Consider the following 27,565-nt stretch of genomic DNA (forward strand, 5'->3'; position numbering starts at 1 on the left):
TGGAAACTACTTTTCCAAACCTAAATCACTTCCTAATTTCACGTGCCTATTAATTTCTTTCCAATCGTGGTTCCTTGGATTACTGGTGGATTTTACAAACCCAAGACCACCGGCAACCACCCCCTTTCCTAGCCTAGGAATTGGTTTTCCCAAGAAAATATCACACAACTTCCTTCCAAGAAAAGCCTAGCCACCCTTATGAAATCCTTTTGGGACACGCAAACAACCGCGTCTTGCCCTATTATGATACTTAGATATTTCCACCAAAAAAAAAAAAAACACCCTTATTCCACCTACTAGAACACTCCAAAATTTTATAGTTCTCATGAAACCGTTTGAAAAAATGTTGCTTGCAAAAATCCCAACTACATAACTCTATCAAGCATGCAATGGTCCAATCAAAACCCAATCTACCAACCCGAATAGAACCATGATGCTTGCCCCGTTTTTCAGTGATGGAATAAGAATCCATACAACCTCCATCAAAAGCCAAGAAGAAGGCCTTTGTGTCAATACGAAAAAAAGAAGAAGCAAAACTCCCACGTCCCCCAGGTGAAGGAGAAGACCTAGCTTGTGAAATATGGGACTTGAGTTTAGGTAAGGGCTGCAACATAGGAGGATTAAGGTTCTTGATGGGTAGGGATGGTTGAGTCGGTGTATGTACTGACCAAATTGACTTGGCCAATAGCAAGGTTGTTGGAGAGGGATAGGATTTGTAGGGAAGAAATAATGTGGGATGTGGGGAAACAATTTGGGGTAGCAAATGGTGGAAAGGCTTGTGCATTAGGTAGTGGAAGGTGTTGTGGGAAAGAGGAAAGAAGTGGTGGTGGTGGGAGTTGTAAAGGATGTGGCTGAGGGAGAGGGTGGGGTGGAAGAGGCAGGGTGGGAGCACTGGGTGCACTCATACCAGAATCACGCACTCTTCATGGATATGAATGATTACGTGATAACAAGAAATCACAGCTCAACAAATATATAACACTTAACATGTTACTGGAAAGAGCTAAACAACAACCTTGCTGTTTTCATTCTAAGAAAATATGCTGTTTTTGCACACTTCTATATAAGTAAAATAACTTTATTCAAAAGAGAGATCAAATCTACAATGTGTTCATTCAAGTCACTCCTAAAAAAACAAACTAAAATTGAAGATTTAATAGATCTATGAACTCTATATAAGAGAAAGCAGTGATGCTACCAAGGTAACCATCCAATCGTATAAAGATCACAACAAATATAGTTTAATAAAATGATTACGGAGCTCGACATCATCAAGATTGAAACCCACACACTTGGCAATACAAGACTTTACCATTGGGTCATTAAGATGACCACAGGAGGCACATTAGTGAACTGATTAATGATTATTAAATAAATATTTCACCAAAAATTTCTTCGCTTATGAAGGCTTCAGAAGCTGCAATATATATATATATATATATATATATTTATCAGCAAGATGCCTTCTTCATTGAAGCAAGCAAGATGACCATCACCTGGGGCTTTAAAGCTCTCAGAAAGTGCACCCTATTTGCAGATTCTAACATCAGCGCTTTAGTTGCCTTCTAGCCAAAGCAGAGGCTTTCTTAGGGATGTAAACCTTGTAGCTCACCTGCACAAAAATATTTAGACCTTATTAAACTATAAAAATTGTACAGTTACAGGATACTTCCTTGGAGAGTAAAGAATAACGTAAGTTAGATTGAAAAACCTACCTGCACCAATTCACCACCCCGCATCACAGTCATTGTCTTCTGCTCAAACTGTGAGCCCTCTGTAGCCTCTCCTTGTGGTTTATTTGAACTATTCTCAGCTAATATGGAATTACCACTAGAAGATGACTTGGGAGCAGCAGAACCACTTGCTTTTTTAATGTCTTCATCGCTATTATTGCTACTTGGCCTCACAGTTTGAGCAGGTTCAGCGGCACTCTTACCTAAAGTCTTCCCAGCAACTGACACATTTGCCAGATGAGATTCCCCTGAAGTGGGTGTTTGCTTCAGAGTGGAGTGAGTTTTAAATGAATTTTGCCTTGCTAATGGTGTAACCAACTTTGGTCTGGCAATTACAGGACCAACAGCTGAATTGACATTTTCATGGGGCTTCTCAGCAATAGCCACCTGATCAGGTGCACAAGGATATTCCTGCTCAGCAGACCCAGATTTGTGGCCCACATCCTTCCCATCTGGAATCTTTTCGTCATTTCGTAAAGGAAAGTTGGAAAGTCTCCTCAGTGCAGGCACTCTGATCTCTCTTACTCCTCCAGTTGCATCTTGCAATTTAGCATCATGCTCCTTGGGGGACTTTGTACCAACAATTTTAGCACCATCTCTCCTCAGTGCAGGCACTCTGATCTCTCTTACTTCTTTGGTTGCACCTTTCAATTTAGCATCATCCTCCTGGGGGGGATTTGTACCGACAATTTTAGCACCATCCTCCTTAGGGAGATTAATTTGAACCAATTCAGCTTCTGCAGTGGATGGTTGCTTCACATCATCATCATTTTTATATTTCTTACTGGCAGGAGTATTTGCATTTGTTTGGAGCCCTCCTCGAAACTTTATTAAATTTTCCAAAGCCCTTTGCCTTAAAATTGATTCCATATTGTCACCATTCGCATGACCAGAAACCTCGGCCACTTTTCCTTTTACACCATCATTTCTCCCAACCCCACTGCTGCTAGGATTACATCCATTGTATTGATTCTCAATGTCCTTGCCACTTTCTGTAAGTTCAGAGATTCTGATGTTAGAAATTACAGGTTCTTCTCCCTTCTCATTGTCTACCCTCATTTTCTTCGCAGCTGCAACATTTGACTGATGATCTAGCTCCCTCTTATATCCCCCATCATTACTATCATTGCTTCTGCACGAAGGGTAATCATCATTGTCATATACAATCTCCTCTTTATACTCATCCTTATTTGACACCCTGTCTTCATTTTCCTCTTCCATTACTGTAATAACTGATCTCAAACGCTTCGAATTGTTCTCACCTGTCTTTTTCTCCTCATTTGGGTATTTGTAACTTTCAATACTCTGACTGCATGAAGAACAACTCCTTGATCTATATCTAATCCTTTTAGTTCCACTTCTAACCTTCTCCACTTTCTTTTTCTCTTTCTCTCTTCTTTCAGACCGGCCTCTATGTCTCTCAAACTCTCTCTCATGACTGCTAGTACTCCTGACCTGACACATTGAGCAGCTGCACAACCCACTACTCATGGAACTTACACTAGCTTCTCTCCTAGGCTTCTTCTTCTTGTGGGTCTTCCTCCCAACCTCAGAGCTCTCCTTTCTCTTTGACCCAATTTTCTTCCTCACACGAGTAGACTCCTCGCTACTCTCACGCCTACGAGAACGCCCTCGAGTCCTTTTCTTATTCTCCTCACCACTTTCAGAGCTATAAGAGCGCCTTGGAGCCCTCTTCTTGCTACCTTTCACATCTTTCCGAGTACGAGAACGAGCCCTTCTACTTTTATAATCATCCTCAGAACTAGAACATGAAACTGATACAGAAATCTTCGAATCATCTTCTTCCGACGAAAGAGAATCGTCACGGCGGCGAAGCTTCTTGGATTTATTATATTTCTTAACCCTCCTACTCTTACTTCCCTTCCTTGTTCGACCCTACACCAGTGACATTCACGTGCATACATACATTAGTTGCCATTATGAACACAAAATTCAAAGACCCATAAACAGATACACAAATAAACTAAATCAAAAATACAAATTTTATTTATTTTTTCCTTTTTCCCATAAATTAGGATCTCAAAAACAAAACTTAACCACAATATTCTTAATCCATCCACTCATCTCAATAAAGGTTAGTCTTTTACAGTTCAAAACAACGAAAAGGTAAAACTGAAAATCGAAGAACAAAGTTTTTACGTAAACATAAATAAATTTAGAGAGAAAGTAAAAACCTGAGAGGAATTCTTGGAGCGTTTTTTCTTGGAAGAAGAAGAGGATTTTCCCATCTGGATCACTTACCTTACCTGCAAGTCTGCAACAATCAAAATTACATATAAAACAAAGAAAAACCAAAAGCGTTAAGAGTTAGACGATTCAAAAAAAAAAGTCGGGATTGAAGGAAGGTTTAAGGGAATCGGAAATCGCAGAGTATAAAATCGAAGGCAGTGCTCCTCCACTCTTTAGATTTAAGAACGGACCTAGTTTTGAGTTTGGATCCCCACCTCTCTTTTCGTTTTATACCTTTCACAAAACCATTTGTGTTCACGTGTCTCTCTTTATACGGAGTCTATCTTTTTGGCTAAATTACAAATCATTCTCTTTTTTTTTTTTTTTGGTTTCCCAACCGGTATCCGAACCCACTGGGCCGACTAATCCGGTTTCGGAGCGGGTCCCGGGGTTAAGGTTTTAAACTCCTCCCAACGGGCTTGCGGGGGATCGAACCTTAGTTCGCCCTACCAAATCATTCTCTCTATAAATAGGAATGACAATTTTAGGGGTGTTTGGTATATGTATTTAAAAATTGAAAATATGTATTTGAAAATATGTGTGAAAATACGTGTGGTGTGTGAAAATACGTATAGGTAAAAAAGTGTAAAAAATATGTGTAATGTTATTTAAAAACTGAAAATATGTGTTTGAGTGGGGTACCAAAACAGAGACTTAAATTTGGGAAAATTACATTTTACTACTTTAAACTATACACCAGATTACATTTTGCTCCCTAAACTATTCGAATGCACGCTTTGCACCCTAAACTATAATCTTTATTATACTTTGCACTCTAATGTTAGTCTTACCTAGGAATGGCCATGGGTAGGGTATGGATTGGGTATACCCATACCCTACCCGAAAAGTTTTCCCATGGATATCCGAATATCAATACTAATTAGTATCCATACCCAAATCTTACCCGAATATAGGATATCCATACCCTACTCGAAACCCGAAACCCATTTAATTTTTTTTTTTTTTTAAATCCAAAACATTTTACTTAAAAACACAATACACACCGAACGAAAACCTCAAAAAATCTCCTTCTCCTTCAATGGCGTCTTAAGAATTCGTAGACGATAGCTTCTGAGCTCGAGTCGAAAAGGTTTTCGGATCCCTTGCATCCTTGAAATCATCGCCGTGGTAACTCATTGATGGTGAGGTCGAGTGTCGAGAATGGAGGCGAGATACTAATGACACACGCAATCGTGAAGACACGCCGTGCTCCTCGACATTCGACGAGTGCTTTAAGAAAGACCAAAGAGCTTTGCGAAGAAAGCTTCGTAGAGAGCTCGATGACCAAAACGATGATGCCGATGAACAGTCTGATTGGTCATTTAGAGGCGGAGATGTTGATATAGACGAATGGGAAATCAGATCTTCGATCAGCTTGGACCCCACTCTCGACCGCGAGGTTTGTTTCTTTTCATTTTGCATAATTTTGATTTTAATTTATTTGTTATTTTTTGAGGTTTTCGTTTTGGTGAGAGAGGTTTTTTTTTTTTTTTTTTTTTTTTTTTTTTTTTTAATATAGGTCAGGTTTGGATAATATCCATACCCTACTCGAACAATTCGAGTAATATCCATACTCTACCCGATTAAGCTATACCCATGAAGAACCGGGTATTACCTAGAACATTTGGATCGGGTAGGGTTGGATATCCATTACCCAATAGGTATGGCCATCCCAGTCTTACCATTAAGTTAGATGGAAATTAATAGTGTGTGACTTGCATGCAAGTTTTGCTTAGATGGCACATTGTTTAAAGACAAAATAACCATTTTCACAAATAATTAAAAAAAAAAAGCTTAATTCTTTTTTATTTTTTCCAGCTTTCTCTCGTGACTCGTGAGTATAGGTATAGCTTTCCCTCTTCGGTACAATTAAAAGCCTATAACCCTAAATCCCCTAATAAAAAATATCTTTAGCTCCACCAAATCAAAAAAGATGATGATGCCGAAAAACCACCAGTAAGCTACATGATTCTCACGTACTCGAAACAACACCTGCATAACACAAAAAGAGAAGACCTTGCAGAGAGCACCGGTATGGTGCCGGCCAAATACCCTCCGAAGGTTAAGTTAGAACTTCTCACAACTCTAGAGTGCTAGAGCAGGTAAATTATGTGTACCTTGACTAGTAAGGGTGTTGGGGCTTTTATAGTAGTAGAGGATTGACATCTTTTTCTTGCTATAGAAGTCTTTTCCTTATAGAAGTCTCTTTGAGCGTATTTAGCGGAATCCTTTCCTTATAGGAATCCCTTTGAGTAGCACCAAACATGGAGGTCAAGACTTTTCCTTATATATGCAATCATGGGCAGCAAGTAAACCGCTATCAGGACCATCAGCTTATTTAGGACCGTCAGCTTATTGCGCTCCCTTCAGTTTTATAGGTGTCAACTTATTGATGCAGCCAGCCATTTGGTACTGCCTGTTGACTCCCTTCACTACCCCTATCAGATCTCTTCTTGCTGTCAGCTTGCAATGGAAGCTGACGGTTTTGCCTGCTCACGCCTTAAGAACTATTTTTGTCCATATCAGCTGCCCCCTACTCCATATCCTCGTCGCTTTTAACTGACGGGTTATGGAGTTAAGTCTTTTATTTGTTAATTGTCTTTTGGTCAGGGGGGCAGAAGTCATTTATGGGCAACTCCTCGAGCAGCCATCATTAAATGCTCAGACATGTGTTGCATCTCGGTTGGCTCCGCTTCTGGACGAAGGCGTCGCTTCGTCTTCTGTGCGTTTCCCCCTTATATATAACTCTCCTCCTCCCCTCATTTCTCCTATTTCATCCTTGTTGATTTCTGGAGAGAGAGCCCGTCACTTTTACCCCGTTGATTTACCGACTCCATTGCCTATGCTGTTGCCGTCACTTTTGGAATCATCTCCTGCTCAGAAGACATAATTGTAAGTTCTCTTTTTGCTTTATATTTCATTCCAACCGATTAACTTCCTAGTGAGGTCGTCATCTTAGGTTCTTAGAATTGATTCGTCACTTGTAGGTAGTCAGATGTCGAGTGACGAGAAGAGTGAATAGTCATCAGTCCGCGATGGAGCGGGCTACGATGAAGTCTTTGGTCCAAGTGATGAGTTCGAGGGCTTCTCACGTTCGTCAGAGAGGGAAACGTCAGCCCAATCTCCTGACGATGATGTCGAGAGTTATATTGGGGAAAGTGAGGAGGTAGTGGATGAAGGAGAGGATGAGGTAGAAGAGGGAGAAAGAAAGAGTGGAAGTAACGGGGATGAAGATAAAGGTGACGAGGAATCCTGTGAAGGGACCTCAGGGGGTCCTGGAGATAACCATTCCTTCATCCTCCCTGAGGATTGGGCCGTCAACAAATTTCTACCCATGATAAGTAGTAGGGTTTTTAAGGAGTTGCATCCTCATTACCAGATCCCAGAAAATATCCTAATTCATCTCCCTAGGGAAAATGAAAGGTGCTATTCAGGGAGGACCGTGGATGTCGGCACGTATGATGCCATGTTTGCTGCGGGACTTAGATTACCACTGACGGCTTTGCACCGTCAGCTGGTTGATTTTTTGGGTCTATCTGTCAGCCAGATTACCCCGAATGCCTGGAGGATCTTTATAAGTGCTGAGGTTTTATGGGGTCGTTTGAGCGGAGGGGACCGTCAGCTTTCCCTAGACGAGTTCTTTTACTGCTACAGACCTTAACATATTGTGTCTTCCAAGGGGACTTATCATTTTACCGCCCGGGAAAAGGGTTTGAAACTAGTGTCTGATATGCCAGAATTGTAAAGGTAGATATTTCTTTGTCAAGGGGATGGATTAGGTGTGTCGACAGGAAGAATGGGAGACGATGCCTCGTGGTTATTTTGACAACACTTGGGCTTTCGTCAGGGATTCAGGTTAATTTTGTCTACTCCTCTCCCTTTGTTTTGTTTTAATGCTTTTAACACCGTCTATTCCCTTGTTTTCAGCTAGCACTCGTCCTCATATAACTGACAAGCAGGAGGAATTTATTCATTGGGTTCTTGATATTCCTTTTGAGCAGCGAAAGTGTAGGGACTTAATCACCCTTGACACTTCATTTGTACTATGGAGGCCCAGAGCTGACGCCAGAAGCTCGCAAATTGGACGAACTTAGCCACTGTTGTGATTAGATTTTCTATCATTCTCGTCAGTTATTGTTCTTACCGTCTACCTTTGCAATGTAGGTCGATTGCCTTTTGCAGAAATGGATGCAGTAAAGCAAAGGGGGAGGGCGGCTGTTGCTCGTAAAAAAGAAGAAGAGAAAAAGGCCAAGGGAAAAGAGGGGACATCCTCGTCAGTCCCCAAGGCCGTCTATAAGGGTTCGACCAAGAGGAAGACTGACGGGGATAATGACCGTTTGCCTAAAAAAGTAGCCGTCACTCCTGGGGATGCGTACTCTGAGAAGACACCTCCCAAGTCAGATCCTAGTGCGGGTAAGGGGATGATGACTTTAGCTAGTCCCATTATTAAGGGACCTCGTTGCCTTATTACTCACAAGGACTACGCCGTCGAGGAAGTGAAGACGCTTATAAAGCCGATGGATGTGGATCCTTGTGCTAAGCTGGGCACAGAGGAGCTGGGGGAGTCAGCCCTTTTTGACCTTACTCGAGTAACCCCTCTTCCCTGGTTGATTTTATCATGTCTTTTGTTGTTCGTTTGTTTGTTTGTTATTGTTGTTGTTGTTGTTGTTGTTGTTTTTTTTTTTTTTTTTTTTTTTTTTTTTTTACTGACGGCTACACTTTTCTTCAGGCCTTGGTGCGTGTTAAGGCACTTTAAGACTGTTGTGTCGCCAAGGAAGGGGTCGTCACCCGGGTTAGGAAGCATAATACAAACTTATTGAATGAGCAGGGGCAATATAAGGATGCCGTCCGTACTCTAAACAATGAGCTGAAGGAGACAAAGGGGAAGTTGGAGGAGGCAAGTCGTCAGAAGGAGACGCTGCAAAAAGAGTTGTCAACTTTGTGCGAGCAGGTGGAAAAGGCTGGGGCCGATGCCATTACCGAAATTCAAGGCATCACAATCATTTTTTGATTCCTGTGCTGATTATTATGGCACTGGGTTTGATGATTATCTCAAGCAAGTCGCGTTAGCCTTCCCAGAGTTGGACCTATCCGGGATCACTATGGAAGAGTCCGTGCCGTCAACACCTGCTGGCGACACTGTCGCTTATGATGGTGACGACCTAAAAGATGACAGCGTTGTTTTGGCTCAACTTGCTGCAAATCCTCCTGTCCTTTCTTCCAACCTATCAGTTGAGCTTTTAGATGTAGAAAATCCTCTTGCTCAGGATAAAGAAGACAGGATTTCTACTGACGCCCTTGCCACTTAGTCCTATTCTGTTTAATTTGTGGAGAATGCATTTAAGTGCCCTTTTTGTTTTTTGGGCTTTTATTTGTAAACGATTTACTTTTATCTGTAGTACTTTGTACCCGTTGCTATTATCTGTTGATGTGTTGAATGCTCAAAATGAATTCGTCGGTCTATATTCCCTGTTGTCTTTGCAAACTCGTCTATTTCATGGATTGATGATTGACTTGTCCTTTTCAAGGGTATGATGAGCCCGTCAATTTATAGGCTCGTCAGTCCTATGGGCAATTAACTTATATTCTTCGTAATTTTGAGCTTGTCTATCTTATCTATTGAGTTTGATAAACCCGTTGATTTCATGAGCTTGGCTATGGACTGATTTATTTTGCTAACTTTATGGTCTTGTTCGCTTTATGGACTTGATGAACTTGTCATTTTTCATGAGCCCGTCAACTATATAGCCTTGTCTACATTATGGACTTGACCTTATCATTTTTATAATCTTGTCCCTTTGATGAGCCCGTCAGTTTTATAGCCTTGTCTACATTATGGACTTGACGAACTCGTTATTTTTATAATCTCATCCATTTGATGAGCCCGTCAGCTTTATGGCTTTGTCCATGTTATGGACTTGAACTCGTCATTTTTATAATCTCATCCATTAGATGAGCCCGTCCACCTTATGGACTTAGAGTTGTCCGTTTTTTGTGAACTTAAGGTCATCCATTTTATCGACTTAGAATCGTTCACTTTTTATGAACTTAAGGTCGTCCACTTTATGGGCTTAAAATCGTCCACTTTTTATGAACTTAAGGTCGTCCACTTTATGGACTTAGAATCATCCAATTTTTGTGAACTTAAGGTCGTCCAGTTTATGGACTTAGAAACTTGTCCATCTTATGGACTTCATGAACCTTTTTCATCCTTTTTAGGGGTGAAGCCGTTTATTTTGTGGACTTGGGGGCGTCTACTTATGTAAACTTAAAGTCGTCCATTTTTCATGAACTAAAAACTTGTAGATAGAAACTTCAATCAATTTTGAATAAACTCCTCTTATTGCCATTCATACGTAGAAAAAGAAAAAAGTCCTACCCTTTGGGCTTAAAAATGGTACTGTAGCAAAAATTAAAGTAAATGATAAAACTGAGGAATATAACTAAATTTAACTATGGTGAACTGTAAATAAAAAGGGGGGTTGGTCTTTATGTCGTCATCTCTACTAGTAATACTTCCGTAAGTGCTCGGTGTTCCATAGATGCAGCAGCTTCTGTCCGTCTAACGTCTCCAGGTGGTAAGTGCATTTCCTCTGCCATGACGTGATTCAGTAAGGTCCTTCCCAATTGGGGCCGAGCTTCCCTTGGGTAGGGTCTCTAGCAGTGCCCATGACTTTCCTAAGAACGAGATCTCCAACCCGGAAGTCTCTGTGTCGGACCCGGGAGTTGTAATGCTTAGCCATGTGGTCCTGGTACCGTGTGAGCCTTTGTTCTGTCGTCGCCCTGATTTCATCTACTAAGTCAAGCTGTAGTCGTATGGTCTTGTTGTTCTTACTCTTGTCATGGTTGTGTACCTTGTAGCTTGTGAGTCCAACTTCGGCCGAGATGACTACTTCACTCCCGTATGTTAGCTGGAATGGTGTCTCTCTTGTGAGTGTTCTCGTCGTTGTCCTGTATGCCCATAGTACGCTTGGCAACTCTTCAGGCCATATACCCTTTACCCCCTCGAGCCGAGTCTTGATAATCTTGAGCAAGGATTGGTTCGTGACTTCTACCTGTCCGTTAGCTTGAGGGTGGGTGAGGGAGGAGTAGTGGTTTCTTATCCCTAACTATGAGCAAAAGTCCCGGAAGGAGTCGTTGTCAAATTGCTTCCCGTTATCTGAGATTAAGACTCTAGGGATCCCAAACCTGCATACGATACATCTTTAGACGAAATTCCGTATGTTCTTCTCCGTAATGTTGGCCAAGGCTTCAGCTTTCATCCACTTTGTAAAGTAGTCAATGCCCACTACTAGGAACTTCAACTGTCGAATTGCTGTAGGGAATGGTCCCATGATGTTTAGACCCCACTGAGTAAATGGCCATAGGGCCGTTATTGGGGTCAATTCTTCGGTTGGTTGTCTAATGATGTTGCTGAGCCTTTGGCACTTGTCGCAGGCCTTAACATAAGCCTCAGCATCCTTCTGCATGGTGGGCCAATAGTACCCTGCTCGTACTAGCTTGTGCACTAATGATCTTGGCCCCAAGTGGTTTCCACAAACTCCCTCGTGTACCTCTCTCATGACGTAGTCCGCCTCTTCAGCACCCAAGCACCTCAGATATGGATGGGAGAAGCCTCTTTTGTACAAGACATCTTTTATCAAGATGAACCGCGCTGCCTGGACCTTCAGCTTTCTCGCGGCCTCCCTCCCGTCTGGCAAGACGCCATTCTTCAAATACGAAGCTATCGGTGTGGTCCAGTTACTTTTCGTACCTATCTCCTGCACGTCGTCAGAATCTATTAGTGAGGAAAGCTGAACAAAAGAGAGTACATTATCGAGGGTGATCATATTTTCTACTGAAGCGGCTTTGGCAAGGCAATCGGCTTGCTTATTCTCTCCTTTGGGGATTTGGATGATTTTGGCTTCCAAGTTGTCTACTCTTTTTCTTACTTGATCCAGATACCTCTTCATCCTTTCGCCCTTACACTCATAGTCCCCATTCACTTTATTAGTAATGACCTGAGAGTCGAAATAAATGAATACGCTTGTGGCCCCTACTGCTTTGGCAAGATCGAGTCCTGCTACTAGTACTTCGTATTCCGCTTCATTGTTGGTGGTAGGGAAGTCGAGACAAACTATACATTCAACCATGTCCCCTTTGGGTGACAGTAGTAAGATGCCAGCCCCCCCGACCTGTCTGTTGGATGATCCGTCCATAGGTATGCTCCACAGAGGAGACTCTTCTACCCCCTTGTCCTCGTCGTTGGTAAATTCTGCTATGAAGTCCACGACGATCTATCCTTTGATGGCGGTTGGTGGGCAATACTGGATGTCAAACTCATTCAACTCTATGGCCTATAGCACCAATCGACTAGCGGCTTCAGGGTTGCTCATCGCCCGCCTCAAGGGCTTATCGGTCAGGCCAATCACTGTATGGGCTTGAAAGTATGGTTTGAGCTTACGAGCTGCTGTAACCAATGCGAAAGTGAGTTTCTCGATGGGCAGGTATCTTTCTTCGGCACTGCGAAGTGCCCGGTTGGCGTAATACACAAGCTTCTACACTTTTTCCTCTTTTCTGATCAAGGCGGCGCTAACAGCAGCAGGGGAGAAGGCCAGGTAGAGAAAAAGCTCTTCTCCTGGTTGCGAGGGACTTAGCAACGGCGAGGAAGATAGATAAGCTTTCAATTCCTTGAATGCTCACTGACACTCGGCAGTCCACTCAAAAGATTTCTTCAGTGTGCGAAAGAAGGGTAAACACTTGTCTGTTGCCCTCGACACGAATCTATTCAGCGCTGCTATTTTGCCATTGAGGCTTTGTACTTCCTTCACATTTCTTGGGGGTGCCATCTCCATTATGGCCCGGATCTTATTCGGGTTGGCCTCGATACCCCTTTGAGACACCATGAATCCTAGGAATTTTCCTGCTGTCACTCTGAAGGCGCACTTTCCTAGATTAAGTTTCATGTTGTAAGAGCGAAGGGTGTTGAATGTTTCCCTGAGGTCTTCTAAGTGATCTTCCTCCATTCGACTTTTTACTAGCATGTCATCAACGTAAACTTGGACATTTCTCCCGATTTGCTGCACAAACATCTTGATCATTAACCTCTGATACGTTGCGCTCGCGTTTTTAAGGCCGAATGGCATCACTTTATAACAGAAGAGGCCTTGGCTAGTCACAAACGAAGTTTTCTCCTGATCATCTTCGTGCATTCAGATTTGATTGTAACCCGAGAAAGCATCCATAAAGCTTAACAGCTGATGTTGAGCCATAGAGTATACTAGAACGTCGACTCGCGGAAGAGGATAGCTGTCTTTGGGGCATGCTTTGTTTAGGTCGGTGAAGTCCACACACATCCTCCACTTTCCACTAGCTTTCTTAACCATTACTACGTTTGCCAGCAGTTGGGGTAATAAACCTCCCTAATGAAGCTCGCCTCTTGTAGTTTGCGAACCTCTTCCGCTATAGCCTGATCTCGCTTTAGGGCGAACACCCACTTCTTCTGTCGAATGAGTGGAAAGAAGGGCGATACATTCAGCCTATGCACCATGAGTAAAGGGTCTATCCCTGGCATGTCTTCATGGCTCCAAGCGAATACGTCCCGATTATTTCTGAGAAAAGTTGTGAGCGCTTGGCGGACCACGGGATTAGCAAAGGTTCCAATTTTGGTCATTCGGTCAGGATTGGAGTCGTCAAGGAGTATCTCTTCAAGCTTCTCTACTGGCTTCATCACCATCCGGTGTTCTTCTATGTTCATGGCTTGGAAGTGGTCATCCATTTCCATCATGGCCACGTAGCATTTGTGTGCGGCCACCTGATTTCCACGTAGCTCTCCCACTCTATAGTCGGTAAGGAACTTAATCATTAGGTAGTAATTGAGGTTACAACCTTCCACGAATTGAGGGTGGGTCATCCGAGGATAGCATTGTAGGCAGACGAGCAGTCGACCACTAGGAATGTTACGTCCTTGGTGATCTACTGAGGGTAATCGCTTACCATTACAGATAATGTGACCGCGCCCAGGGGGAACACCCTGCTTCCTCTAAAACCAACGAGTGGGGTGTTCGTCGGAATCAATCGTTCCTTGTCAATCCTCATCTACTAGAACGCCGGGTAGTATAGGATATCTACCGAGCTGCCATTGCCTATCAACACTCGGTGTATGTTGTAGTCTCCTACTCGTATGCTGACGACAAGCACATCATCATTTGGGTGGTGAAAACGTTGCACATCTTCTTCCGAGAACCCGATAATGGGGCCTTCTCTCCGTGCTATCTTTGGTACGGCTCCTGTCAGCTGAACATTATGGACCATCCTAAGGTAAGTTTTGCGGGCCTTTTTGGATGACCCAGCAGCCGCCGTTCCTCCCACGATCATCCTTATATCCCCTATCGGGGGTCTAGGTCGCTCATTATCCCGTCGGTGGTGCTACTCTTGAAGGGGTGGGTCTACTTTCTCCTTACTGACGAACTTCTGCAATTTCCCTTATTTGATAAAGGCCTTAATCTGCTGTTTTAAGTCGTAACAATCAGTTGTGTCATGACCGTGGTCACGGTGGAAGCGACAATATTTGTCTCTAGATCGCTTGTTGGGGTCACCCTTCAACTTTCCCGGGAACGTCAGAGCCCACTCATCCTTGATTTGCATTAGGACTTGATCTATCGGGGCGGTCAATAGAGTGAAGCTTGTGAATCTTCGTCCTAGGGGCTTAGGGCGCCTTTCATCCCTTTGGTCTCCTATCCTTGCCCTCTTTCACCCTTGGTCTTGCCGTGTGTCTTCCTGTCTCTCCCTCTTCCTGGGCTTTTCCTCCCGAGCCAGCAGCGCGTCTTCAGCAATCATGTACTTGGTGGCCCTGTAGAGTACTTCTCACATGGTCTTTGAGTCGTTCTTGTACAAGGAGAACAAAAACTTACCCTTCCACAACCCATTCGTGAAGGCTGCTACAAGTATTTTGTCGTCGGCTTCATCAATCGAGAGTGCTTCCTTATTGAAGCGAGTTATGTAGGATCTCAGCGTTTCGTCCTCTCTCTGCTTGATGCTTATCAAGCATGCCGTGGACTTCTTATACCTATGTCCCCCGATGAAATGCGCAGTAAACTGAGCGTTTAGCTCCTTGAAAATGCTGATAGAATTGGGCATCAGTCGGCTGAACCACACCCTTGCTGGGCCCTTCAGCGTTGTAGGGAAGGCTCTACACATGATTTCATTTGCTACTCCTTGAAGGTGCATCAAGGTCTTGAAGGTCTCTAGGTGATCCAGAGGGGCCTTGACTCCGTTGTAGCTATCTATCTGCAGCATGCGAAACTTATGTAGTAGGGGGAAGGAATTGATGGAGGCGGTGAACAGCGAGTCAGTTCGGTTAATGAGATCGTCAAGATTGCTGGACATTCATCCCTTGAGGGAGTTCATCATAACCTCCATCTGTTCCTTTATTGCCTACATCTCTGCGACAATATGTGGTGGAGCCGTATCCATGAGGGATGGGAGGCTCATATTTTGTCACTCCGGTCTGTTTGGGGTGTTGCTACCTTCCGGTCCCTCTCAGTCTCATTGCTCGGTGCTAGTACCTTCTTGGTCTTCTTCTTAGGTGCCGTGTCCCGCATTCCTTTGGCATAATTGTTCTTCAAGATCATGATTCTGCTTGGTGAGACGTTCCACTGCTGCCATGAGGGTTTGGACCTGCCTCTCCAGGGCAGTGGGTCGCGGCTCATCTCTAATGTTGTTGGTAGTTGTCATCGAGCGAGTAAGTACCATGCAACTCTTTGTCCGGGAAGCGATAGGCTAAAGTGTGTTAAACCTTTCCCACAAACGGCGCCAACTGATGATGCCGAAAAACCACCAGTAAGCTACACGATTCTCACGTACTTGAAACAACACCTACACAACACAAAAAGAGAAGACCTTGTAGAGAGCACTGATGTGCTGCCGGCCAAATACCCTCCGAAGGTCAAGCTAGAACCTCTCACAACTCTAGAGTGCTAAAGCGGGTAAATTATGCGTACCTTGGCTAGTGAGGATATTGGGGCTTTTATAGTAGTAGAGGGTTGACATCTTTTTCTTACTGTAGAAATCTTTTCCTTATAAGAGTCTCTTTGAGCATATTTAGCGAAATCCTTTCCTTATAGGAATCTCTTTGAGTAACACCAAACGTGGAGGGCAAGACTTTTCCTTATATATGCAATCGTGGGCAGCAAGCAAATCGCTATCAAGACCGTCAGCTTATCGCGCTTCCTTCAGTTTTATAGGTGTCAGCTTATTGATGCTGTCAGCCATTTGGTATTGCCTGCCGACTCCCTTCACTACCCCTATCAGATCTCTTCTTACCGTCAGCTTGCAATGGAAACTGATGGTTTTGCCTGCTCACTCCTTAAGAACTATTTTTGTCCATATCAAAAGACAAAGTTAGATTTAGGGATTCAGGACCCATAATAGATAAAACTCCTTTTCTTTTGTTCAAATTTCAAACTCGCTTAAAAAATTAAGAAAGAAAAAGTGAGATATGGGTAAATCGGTGAATCCATATTAAGCATATTCTTTCAATATTTTTTTGAAGAATCAGGGTGACATATTATTTGAGTAGGGGCTGTCATTTCCAAGGACGAAACCACTGTTTCTCAATTTGTTAAGAACTTCACCTTTTTTTTTTTTAGGGCTTACACATTCTCCCCTCTCTTTCTGTCTTCTTCATAAATTTCATCTTCTCTCTCACTCGTATCCACGTATCCAAGTATCCCAGCATGTATCTCACCGCTATTTTTTTTGTGGTCTAACTTTTCTTTCCATCTTGAGGCAAATAAGGAAATTACATGAATTGCATCAATTGCTTGATGAGCTAGAAAGGATAAAGATTGCAAAGCAGAGAGAGTATGATTAATAAAGAAAAAGACAATGTTAGTTTGATTTAGGGATTTAGGGTTACAGGGTTTTGTTTTTAATTGTTTATGAAGATGTGATGAGAATCAACAAGTATTAAACGATCCATTGCATGTTCCAGTTGGGCCTATTACTAGAGCAAAATCCAAGAAGATCAAAGAAACACTTAATGGGTTGATTCAAAAGATTTGGGCTGATTCTAATACAGGACATTCCAAACTTGGCCTAAAGTAAGATGAAGGTATAATAAATTTAATCCAACCTATTGAGGGCTGATCTGGCATAATTGGGCGTGATTTATGATGTTGATTAATAGCTGATTGATTTTCCAGCTCCATACCAATTAATAGATATTTTCCTATTCTGGAGTTGCTAAATTCAGACCAAATCCATCTTAATTTTAGGCTTCTATTATTTAGAACGTTTTTTTTTTTAATAGCTATTTTCCTATTTTGGAGCTGTTAATTTCAGACCAACTCAACTTTAATTTAGCCTTTTATTATTTAGTACGTTTTTTTATTTTTTTTTATTTTTTATATTTTCCTTTTTTCAGTCATGTCTTATAAATAGCATGCACTCATTGTAATGGAGGATTATTGAATAAAAATCAAAAAAAAAAAAAAAAAAAAACGTGAGTTTTTGCTTCATTTCTTGGTTCTTCAAGAACTATGAACTTATTAGGGATTTTTCCTTGTGGCTTTCAAATTTTATACCTTCGGTTTGTGATTCAGTTATAGTCATTGGGTCGAGGTCTGTTACTTATACCTTTGGTTCGCATTTCAATTATAAACGTTAGGTCAGGGTTTCTATCAAAAATCTGAATTTTAGCTTTCTTGGGCAAATATTCCAATATTATTTGTTGGGTCTCAAAGCATGTCAATTGAGGTTCACATCAAGAGGGTGTTTTGGTCTTTAAACAGTGTCACACCTAAGAAAAAATCACATGCAAGTCACATGCTATTAATTTTCGTCTAACTTAACCATAAAACGAATGTTGGGGTGCAAAGTGTAACAAATGTCATAGTTTAGGGTGCAAAGCGTACATTCGAATAGTTTAAGGTGCAAAGTATAATCTGGTATATAGTTTAGGGTAGTAAAATGTAATTTTCCCTTAAACTCACCTCACCCGCTCTTAATAGGGCAGGTTTAACCCACCTTGCAAACAATTTGGAGGGGGTTAAATTTTTAACCCACACTCGCCCCAAACCCGTCTCGCTTATATTTAAATTTTTTAAAAATATTTTTATAGGTTTTTATTATATGGCATATATCTCTATATATTAAGAGGATTTAGAAAGTTAGTTATGGTTTCAAAAAATGTCTAAAATACCCCTAATCTAATTAGATAATCTTTATTCTTAAAAAAAAATGGGGTTAAAATTGTAATTCAGCAAAATTCAAAAATTAAAAAAAAAAAAAAAACTACTAGAGAAACTTTTTTCCTAAAATTAGCACATTCTCTATTTAAATATATCTCACGCACGTTTGATACATTTTTTCCCCCTAAAAACTAGCACACATTAAACCCTACAGTTTACTCCATTTCAAATTTTAAATTTTAGTTTCTTAAAAATTCCTTTTTGTGTAACCTCACTAACAAGAAATAAATTCAAATTGAAAAATTACATTAAACACAAAATAATAAAAAAAGAGCCTCATCACACATACAGAGCGCGTGTGATGAGGCTAGTAATAACTAAATTATTAGAGCATTCATAGTCAGGTTAAAATAATAATAATAATAAAAACCTATTTTAACACCAAAAAAATTATTTTATCTACTTTAAAGCACCATTTTACAAATCACCTAATCTCATTTCTTATTTTTCACATCACACCCAACACAATTCATTTTTTTTTTTTTTTTTGAGAAGACAACACAATTCAATTTTTTATTCATTTAACTCTCTTTCTTTCTCTTCTTCACCAATAGCAGTTTCTCTCTCTTCCTCACTGTCTCTCTCTCTCTTCATCCACAATCAAAACCCATCCCAAAATCAAGCCCCATACCAAAAAAGAAACTCAACCATAGCAACGACTACTACTAGTATCCATTAGCACAACCTCCACAACCATCAACAACCACAAACAATCAGCAAACCAAAATTAAAAAAAAAAAAAAAAACCCACTAGATAAGGCAAGCCACAACCCATCACCACCATTGCAGATTGATCTCACCCAAAACCCAATTTGAGAGAGAGAAGAGAGAGAGAGAGAGAGAGAGAGGAGAGAGAGAGAGAGAAGAGAGAGAGAGAGAGAGAGAGAGAGAGAGAGAGAGAGAGAGAGAGAGAGAGAGAGAGAGAGAGAGAAGAATTTTTATTTTTTTTTAAAAGATGATCACGTGCTACAATGAGGTTTTACTTATAGAACTTTACTATAGCTTGTGTCTAAATTTTTTAGCAATAGAAACCCGGATGTAGAGTTTTTAGGGGTTTTACACCCCTAAATGCTAATGCTCTTATTGTTGTATCACCTTCTTTAAGATTTGGCTATAAATAAATTATGGCTCTATTAGTATTTGATGGGTTAGAATTTTTTTTTTAATTTTTAATTTTTTATTTTATAAATATAATCTAAGACAGAAATCATACTCTAGTATGTGTTGAGAATACATTCGGTCTAGACCTGGCATAAACTCCCTATTTTACGCTTTCTAATTGCAAGATGCCACATTAGCATTTCACTAAAAAAATGAAATACACCTGCCACAAAGAATCAAGTCTCTACAACACAATTTCAATAGAAACCCACACAAAAGAACTCATCCCCTCCACAACCATCTCACCACCACCCTAACCCACCACGCTGGCAACCTAACAAATAAATACACTTCTTTCAAATCACTGTCACTAACCCATCAAATAACGATCAAAACAACAACCAACAAAATATTCAAGCCACCACCAATAATCGCTTGAAAAAGCATTAGGAACCCAAATCGTCTAACCAAAACCAACTTGCCTTTACTACCCCGCTGCCAAGAAACATCAATTTTCACTCTAAGCTAGTGTAAAACTCAACATTGATGCAATAGCTTTAGAACCAAAGAGAACATTATCTATAAATTCCTTTTATAATAGTAATTAGGAGAAATTACACTTTACCACCTTAAACTATACATTAGATTAAACTTTGCGCCCTAAATTATTCGAATGCACGTTTTGCACCCTAAATTATGACCCTTGTTACACTTTACACCTTGTCAGGGGGCGTTTTTGGATTGCCCATAATGATATTTGGGAAGCCAAGACCAAGACTCGACTTTGGACTTAAAATATAGCCCAAAGGCTATTGGTGAAGTGTGAAAGGCTCATTTTTTCTCAAGGTCCATGTTGCATCCAACAAAGATTATAATAAGTCCCCAAAAGTACCTCTTGCAAAGATAAGCTAGCACAAAGGATGGCACGCCACAATAAGTGCTTAAATAATAGTCTAGCAGTAAACAAGAGAAGTGTCTAGCGATAGATGTCTAGAAAATTAATAAATATATTCGCACAGTAAAAATGATGCATTTATTTCGTAGTCGGTTAATATAAAAGTTGGCCCATTATAACAAGTATATAAGAGGAATATGGTCCAGCAATGAATATGATAGACCTCTAGCGGTAGACGTCTGACAGATTAATAAGTGTGTTTACATAATAAAAATCATATATTTTTCTCATTATTATTATTTTTTTAGGATAAACGGCAGAATATTTTTATCATTATTATTAAGTCAACGTGAGGGAAAACTTCCATTGTATCCAAGAAATTATGGCATTCATTATAATAAACAAGGATTAATGGCTTCATAATTACAAGTAAAAGAGGAAAAACTAGGATAGAATGAGGGAGAGAAAGACCCCCAACTTAGTGCAGCAAATATTTAACCAAGATTCTTATGCTTATTGATAGGCCAAGAATGTATTGACCCATTTGGTAAATTAATCAATTAATTAGTCAAGTTAATTAATTAGATTCAATTACATGCAATAAGCGTGGTAGCACAAACAAATCACCAAGTAAGTTAAATGTAGCGGAAAATAAATTTGACACAGGTGATTTGTTTATGAACAGGGAAAACCACTGAGGCAAAACTCCACCAGGTGAATTTAAGGTCACCATTCCTAAGAATCCACTACTATCAAAATAAGCGGTTACGAGTAAAAGGAATCCCAGTACTTAATACCAACCTAAAGTTGAACCTTTACCCCAATACCCAATTGGACTTGTAATGTAGCGGCAATCTCTCCTCTCAATGCACGAATTCCAGTACGTGACTAAGTAATGATGCACGGATCCCAGTACGTGACTAACACACCAACTTGAGGAAGATGTTAGCTGCAAAGTTCTTCAGTTCATCTAACAATAAAGATTAGGAAGCTCCTTGGTCACAAAACCTGTTGGCGCAAAGACGTAGTAGTTTTTAGAGAGAATATGATGAACTAAGGCAAATTCTGTCTCCGATCACAATTTGCATACACAATGATTTCGCATCAAGTTGTATCACTTTGCATCACTTTTGACGGCCCTTAAAATAATCCTTATATATGTCTAAGATTGTGAGAAAAGAAACCCTGCATAAATACACATGGATATGCGTGAAATCAAATCTGAAAATCTGAATTTCGTAATTTTCGATAGATTCAGCTTCTGTCGAGTTGCTGTCGAGCATCAGCATTAAACCTCGATAGATATGATTTGTCAAGCTATCTATCGAGCTTTAATGAACAACACTTCTTCACTTGTTTCTTGAACAGATTTGCATAGCTTCAATACTAAACTTGAACTCTTATTCTTTGAAGTACTAAACCCATCCTAGATCTACCCAATTACAAGTACAGCATATCCTATCAAAGGATTAGCCAATTTACATAACATATGTCTCTAACAAGTTCCACATATGTCCAAACAATCTCCCCATTTGGCAATCCGTGACAAAACCACAACAAACAAATGAATTATGAGAGAAGTCTTAAATCACTAAACTCATAACCACTTGTTGAATACAATAAAATCTAACCCTAACATAAACTCTTGAAAAACTTTGCAAGAAGAAAGTACATGGCATGATAGATTTTCACAACTTGTCTTTCTAAAACACTTTAAACAAAACTTATCAAGGCATCTTACTGTGAAACAGAAATAAAGGATTGTATACATAAAGAAACATGTGTATAAAGATAGAAAAGAAACAACACATGGAGAGATAAGTGAAAAATAACATACATCAATATATATAAATATAAATGAAAATAAATACAATGTATGTCATAAATAAATGGTCATAAGACCGGTGTACAAGAGGATAATGTAACTACAAAGAAAGAAGAGAAAAGTAGATAAGATCCTCACTACATCCCTCAAAATATAGACATTATCCCTAACAAAAATGTCCTATGCTAACTCTCCCCCTAGAAACAAGACTACTCTCATCATCCCAAAACTACTCCCCTTTTTTATCACGAATGATAAGGGTAAGTCACTGAGAGGTTGTCATCTCCTCATCACTAGAAGAGCTAGCATCCTCATTCTCATCATCATCATCAGCACCATCATCGCTGTCCTCATCTGCCAAAGCATCCGGAGAAGAAAAGGGAGAAGCGTCGAAACCACTGAAGCGAGCCTATCGTCGAGCAATACGATAGACACAGGTGTTCACCTGACATAACTCATCACTGAGAGTGTCAAGGTAAGCATCCATACACTGAAGCTGCGCCATGATGGCGTCAAGAGTCACACCACCACCCGAAAAAGAAGGAGTAAAGGTGGAAGGAATGGTGGAGGCTAGAGGATCAGTCGTCTCCATCTGTGGCCGTTTCGGTCAAAGTTGGGCCTCATTTCTCCGAACAGACATTGCGCTGATGGCACCCATGACAGTGAAGTAGAGAGAATCATGAATAGGGATAGAAAAATGGCGAAGGATCCGCATGATAGCTGAAGGAAAAATGAGCTTATCACAGGTCGTCGTATCCCTATAAATATCTATGATAGAGATAATGAAATGAGAGGGAAAGTCTATGGAAAGATCCTCTAAAAGGGACAACAAAAATTAAGCACGAGGCTTTGTGATGGAATTATAGTGAGATAGTGGAGTAAGAACAAATGTCATCACCATATTAAGGAATCTCGAATCTTTTGTAAAGCTCGAGCATTGGGTGTTTTGACGCTCACCCCATATGGAGGGTGTCTCACAGAAGTGAGACAGAAGCTCGTCTTTGGACACAGTCCTCAGACGCTGACAAGCGAGGTAGTTAGGATGTGCTACTTGCAGGACGTGTAGTATCTCGAATACAAGATCTGGAGTGACTACGATACGTGTACCTTGGAGTACCGTAGTAAACTGAGGTATAGACGTATTGATACCGTGCATATTGGAGTAAAACTTCTATATGAACACGATGAGATACCTTAAGGGTATCTCATAAAGAGATTCTCATCCCCGAGTGTGAATGACATCGGGTAGAGGAGTGTTGCCAAAGTCCAACAGAATCACATGGCACTCCGGATGAACACCACGTTTAGAAGCCTTCTCATCACAGAACTGAACGTGAAGAGGGGGAACGAGAAGATCAGAAGATGAGAAAGACCCAAAACGAAAAGGGTTCCGAGTCAGATTAGATTTGCGCTTGGGTGCCATGCGCAGTCCACGAGAGAAAGAGAGAGACAGAGAGACAGAGACAGAGACAGAACACAGTCACAAAAGAGTAAAAAAAAAAGAAAAGAAATGGTATGAATGTATGAAATATGCATGAACATGTGACGTGCTAAAAATAATTGTATCATGGGTTGAAACCCAATCCAAACCTACCAGTACACAATTTTCAACAATCAAGCACATATTTAAATGCATGAAACATTGTGAAAATACTAATGGAATGCAAGCATGATCATATATCATCAAGTAAACAACACCCAACCCAAAAATTTCACAAAAACCTAAAAAATCCCAAAAATTTTCAAAAACCCCAAAAACCTAGGTCTAAAATGTATGAAGAATGAAGGATTTAGGACACTTACCAAGTGATTTGATCTTGGTCTAGGCTAAAAAGCACGTGAGTAGAGGGATTTGTGTAAGAAGAAAGTGTTTGGAGGGAGAGGAAATGATTTTTTGTCGAGAAAGACGTGAGAAATGAAATCTGATTTCATACTGAGTATATATAAAGAAATCACATCTCGATGGATTGATGAGCAATCGAGATCTATTGAGCACTAAATCTCAACAGATATGAATCTATCGAGGTGCTATCAAGAATTTGTCGGTGGCAAAAGTACCTCGATGGATTGAGATTCTATCGGCCAGACAGAAAGTTTCTTGATGGATCGAGAAGCTGTCAAGAAGCTATTGAGACAAATTCCAGAAAGCTCGATGGATCAAGTATGCATTAACTTCTATCGAGAAAAGAAGTCCAAGGGGCTCGATAGATAAGAATCTGTCGAGCATTTGTTGAGAACCTGTCGAGTTTGAAGAAAATGAGTTTTTCAAAGAGAGGAAAAACACATAGAGATGAATGCAACAAGCAAGCTACTCAAACATAGATCCAATCAACATGTTAAGCTCTCAAAAACATCTCTCAACAAGAAAATGCAAAGCATTCAAAGATCCAAAACACACACACACTAAACAAGTCTAACCAATTTTATATTTCAAAAACAAGTTAAGATAGTTTAGTGAGTATATATTAACACATGTATTCCTTATGATGGCCAGATCACATTGTACCTATACATGTATCAAAAGTAGCAAAGAATTTGCATGTTGTGTGTGAAAACATAGCAAGAGTGCATAAGTGTCTCATATTATAACAATTTGAGATACGAGAAAATCACATACACTCATACACAATCATAACTGCTTGATGGAGACTATCATTTTTGAGGTACATCCTATAACTCCCACATCTTCTAGAAACACGCTTGCAACCATATTTAAAAACATTTTGATTCTTTTTACTTTTGATTTTCTTTGCACATTCTTTTTCTTTTTGAGCATATCATGCATGGGCATGTAAGAGAGAGAAAAGAAATACCTAATTATGTAAGCTTAAACATCAATTTTGCTATGCCGAATCATACATATGTTTTTCATGATTGGCGGGTTTTAGTGGTGAGATGATTATTTATGCATTTCTCTTAGGATTTTTTAGTCCTTCCCGTCAAAAAGAGTGATATAAGTGTTAAGTATAAGAGATTACTTAATCATACTCATCACAAACACGAGCCACAATGCTCACTTGCTTAGTTATGCATTGAGATGCTCATTTAAGTTACAAAAGATACAACGTTTAGAAAATTTTGTTTCAATGACCATCCAAGGTACACAAGTAACAAAGTACACAAAACACACTGTTTTTTTTTTTTTTTTTTCCTGATTTTTCCAAAAAATTTTTTTTTATGAAAAATAAAATAAAGCAAAATTGAAAACAAACAAACAAAAACATGTTGAACAAAACAAAGTATAAAACTAGACTGACTCAAAACAAGAAAGTAAAACAAACAAGTAATGCAAAACCAAAAGGGGAGAGAGAGAGAGAAAAAAAAATGACTAAATTACTTTGAACTTTTTTCCTTCCAAACCATGGAAAAACCTTTCCTTTGAGTGAACCTTTGATTCGGTGGTGAGGGGGAAGAATTGAAATCGTTCAGATTTGAAAGGAACATGAGGGCCTTAAGAAGATCTTCAAGAGGAGTAAGAGAGGATGGAAACTGATTCTAGTTTCCGAACGAGATCATACTATTGCTTTGTTGAGTGGCTAACCACTTGTAACAATTTGGACGAGTATGCCTTGAAGCTCCACAGTGATGACAGAGATGCGGCTTCTTCGGTTGAGACTTTTTAATATTAACCTTCTTAACCCTAGGGTTTCTAGTCTCTTTTTTTTCAAGTTTAGGGGGTGCTCCTAAAATAGATTTGCCCTTGTCTATGTTCTCATTAGCTATTTCAGTTTTAGTTTCATTGTTCTCAGAATTAACATTATTAGCAGGTGAGACAAACACAGTAGTACTAAAAAAGGCAAAATTAGTAGAAGAGAAATCATACCCCAAACCACTTTTATCAGAAGCAGCTTTTTGAAGCCTTAGCATCTCATTGAGCTTTGCATTGGAAGTCCTCTCCAATTGAGCTTTAACTTGGAACAGTTCTGCTTCAAGCTTCTTTGTCCTTTCGGCAAGGAAGTTGTTTTCAAACCGTAATGCTCCAATGATTTGATTTGCTTCAACAACCTTGGTAGAGAGCTCCTCTCGATCTAGCTCAACATCACTCAGCTTCTTGGTGGCTAGCCTATACAGTTTCTCATGCTTTTTAGAAACCTTATACAATTTTGCATAAGCTATATGGATGTCATCTTGATCATCCATTTTCTTAAACTTAAAATCCACCAAGTACTCTTCATCATTTATTGTTTTTGTAACCCTTTTAGTAAGATCAACTATAGCAGTGAAGGCATTTAAAATTCCCTCGTCATTAGGGGTGTGTATGGGTCGGGTTGGGTTGAGGGGATTTTTTGACCTAACCCACCATGGTGGGTCAAAAAAATTCAACCCATCCCAACCCATCATATAAGTCCAACCCAACCCAACCCAACCCAAATGGGTTGGGTCGGGTCGAGTTGAACTCATGGGTTGGACAATTTTTTTTATTACTATTATTATTAAATTGAGCAGAAAAAATCACACTTGCCACCTAAGTTGATAAACAAAATATACATTAATATATAAACTAATATTCCAACTTAGTTGTAAACAAAATATGTTTAAGTATCCAACTGAGTTGGTAAACAAAATATAAATGAACTAATAGGATTTTATATTATATATGATAGTAGGAACCGAGGAAGTGCTCTATAGCTGGTTTTTTTTTTTTTTAATTTATTAAATTTATAATATATTTTAAACATGTATTAAAATATGGGTGGGTCAAGTCGGATTTGGCAAGTTTGTAATTTTATGACCCAAACCCAACCTGACCCGCTATAAAAAAAAAAAAAATTTATAACCCAACCCAACCCACCAAGCCCTAAAAACTGACCCAACCTAGCGGGTTGGTTGGGTTGAGTCGGGTTTGGTGGATTGGTGGGTTTTCTGCACACCTCTACTCGTCATCATTGTCATCTAACTCAATCTCAGGCTCGGTGTCACTTAAGGTAGTAGCAAGAGCCTTGCTTTTCCCAACTAACTTGAGATATGTTGGACATTCTTATTTCATGTGTCCAAAATCTTGACATCTAAAGCATTTTGGTCCAGAGGGAATAGTGTATTGACCGCTATCCTTAACATCCTTCTTTCTTTTGTCTTGGCTTTTGAACTGAAACGAATTGGATTGCTTATGGTCCTTATCAAATCCTTTCGCATTGGCATTCTTCATGAACTTCTTGAACTGCCTAGTGATGTAGGATTTCATCTTGGAATATTTATCATCAAAAGACTCATCAGTCTCATTACTTTTGGCCTTCAATGCCATGCTCTTACTTTGACTTCCTTTCTCGATTCTAGTCAATCCCAATTCATGAGTTTACAAGTTGCCAGCCAACTCCGTCAAAGGAATAAATTCAATATCCTTGGATTCTTCAATGGCAGTGATTTTGGCATGAAATCTCTTAGGCAAGACCTTAGCACCTTTCTTACAACCTTGGGTTCGAGAATGGTTTCCCCAAGATTAAAGGCTAAGTTGACTATGTCCTTCAGCTTGGCATAGAACTCATCAAAAGACTCATTCTCTTCCATTTTTATCTCCTCAAAGCTAGTAGTA

General features: G+C 40.0%; 1 protein-coding gene across 1 annotated transcript; it reads right to left on the reverse strand.

Moving 5' to 3' along the window:
- Positions 1-1,131: 1,131 nt before the first annotated feature.
- LOC115955852 (micronuclear linker histone polyprotein) lies at positions 1,132-4,272 on the reverse strand. Its single transcript, XM_031074223.1, has 4 exons — positions 4,175-4,272; positions 3,929-4,008; positions 1,716-3,629; positions 1,132-1,612 (listed from the first exon to the last, which is right to left on the reverse strand). Exons 2-4 carry the CDS (start codon positions 3,980-3,982, stop codon positions 1,547-1,549), a joined length of 2,034 nt encoding a protein of 677 aa, XP_030930083.1. The 5' UTR covers positions 3,983-4,008; positions 4,175-4,272; the 3' UTR covers positions 1,132-1,546.
- Between the last annotated feature and the right edge of the window lie 23,293 nt (positions 4,273-27,565).

This window comes from Quercus lobata, chromosome 8 (assembly GCF_001633185.2).
Source record: "Quercus lobata isolate SW786 chromosome 8, ValleyOak3.0 Primary Assembly, whole genome shotgun sequence".
Taxonomy (NCBI): Eukaryota; Viridiplantae; Streptophyta; class Magnoliopsida; order Fagales; family Fagaceae; genus Quercus; species Quercus lobata.

What these genes read in the sequence shown, in the direction of transcription:
- LOC115955852 (XM_031074223.1), bottom strand. Translation starts at nt 3,982, where the DNA reads ATGGGAAAATCCTCTTCTTCTTCCAAGAAAAAACGCTCCAAGAATTCC. An exon ending in GCTCCAAGAATTCCTCTCAG is followed by an intron (nt 3,630 to 3,928) that starts GTTTTTACTTTC and finishes TCACTGGTGTAG; the next exon opens with GGTCGAACAAGGAAGGGAAG. An exon ending in GGGGTGGTGAATTGGTGCAG is followed by an intron (nt 1,613 to 1,715) that starts GTAGGTTTTTCA and finishes ATTTTTGTGCAG; the next exon opens with GTGAGCTACAAGGTTTACAT.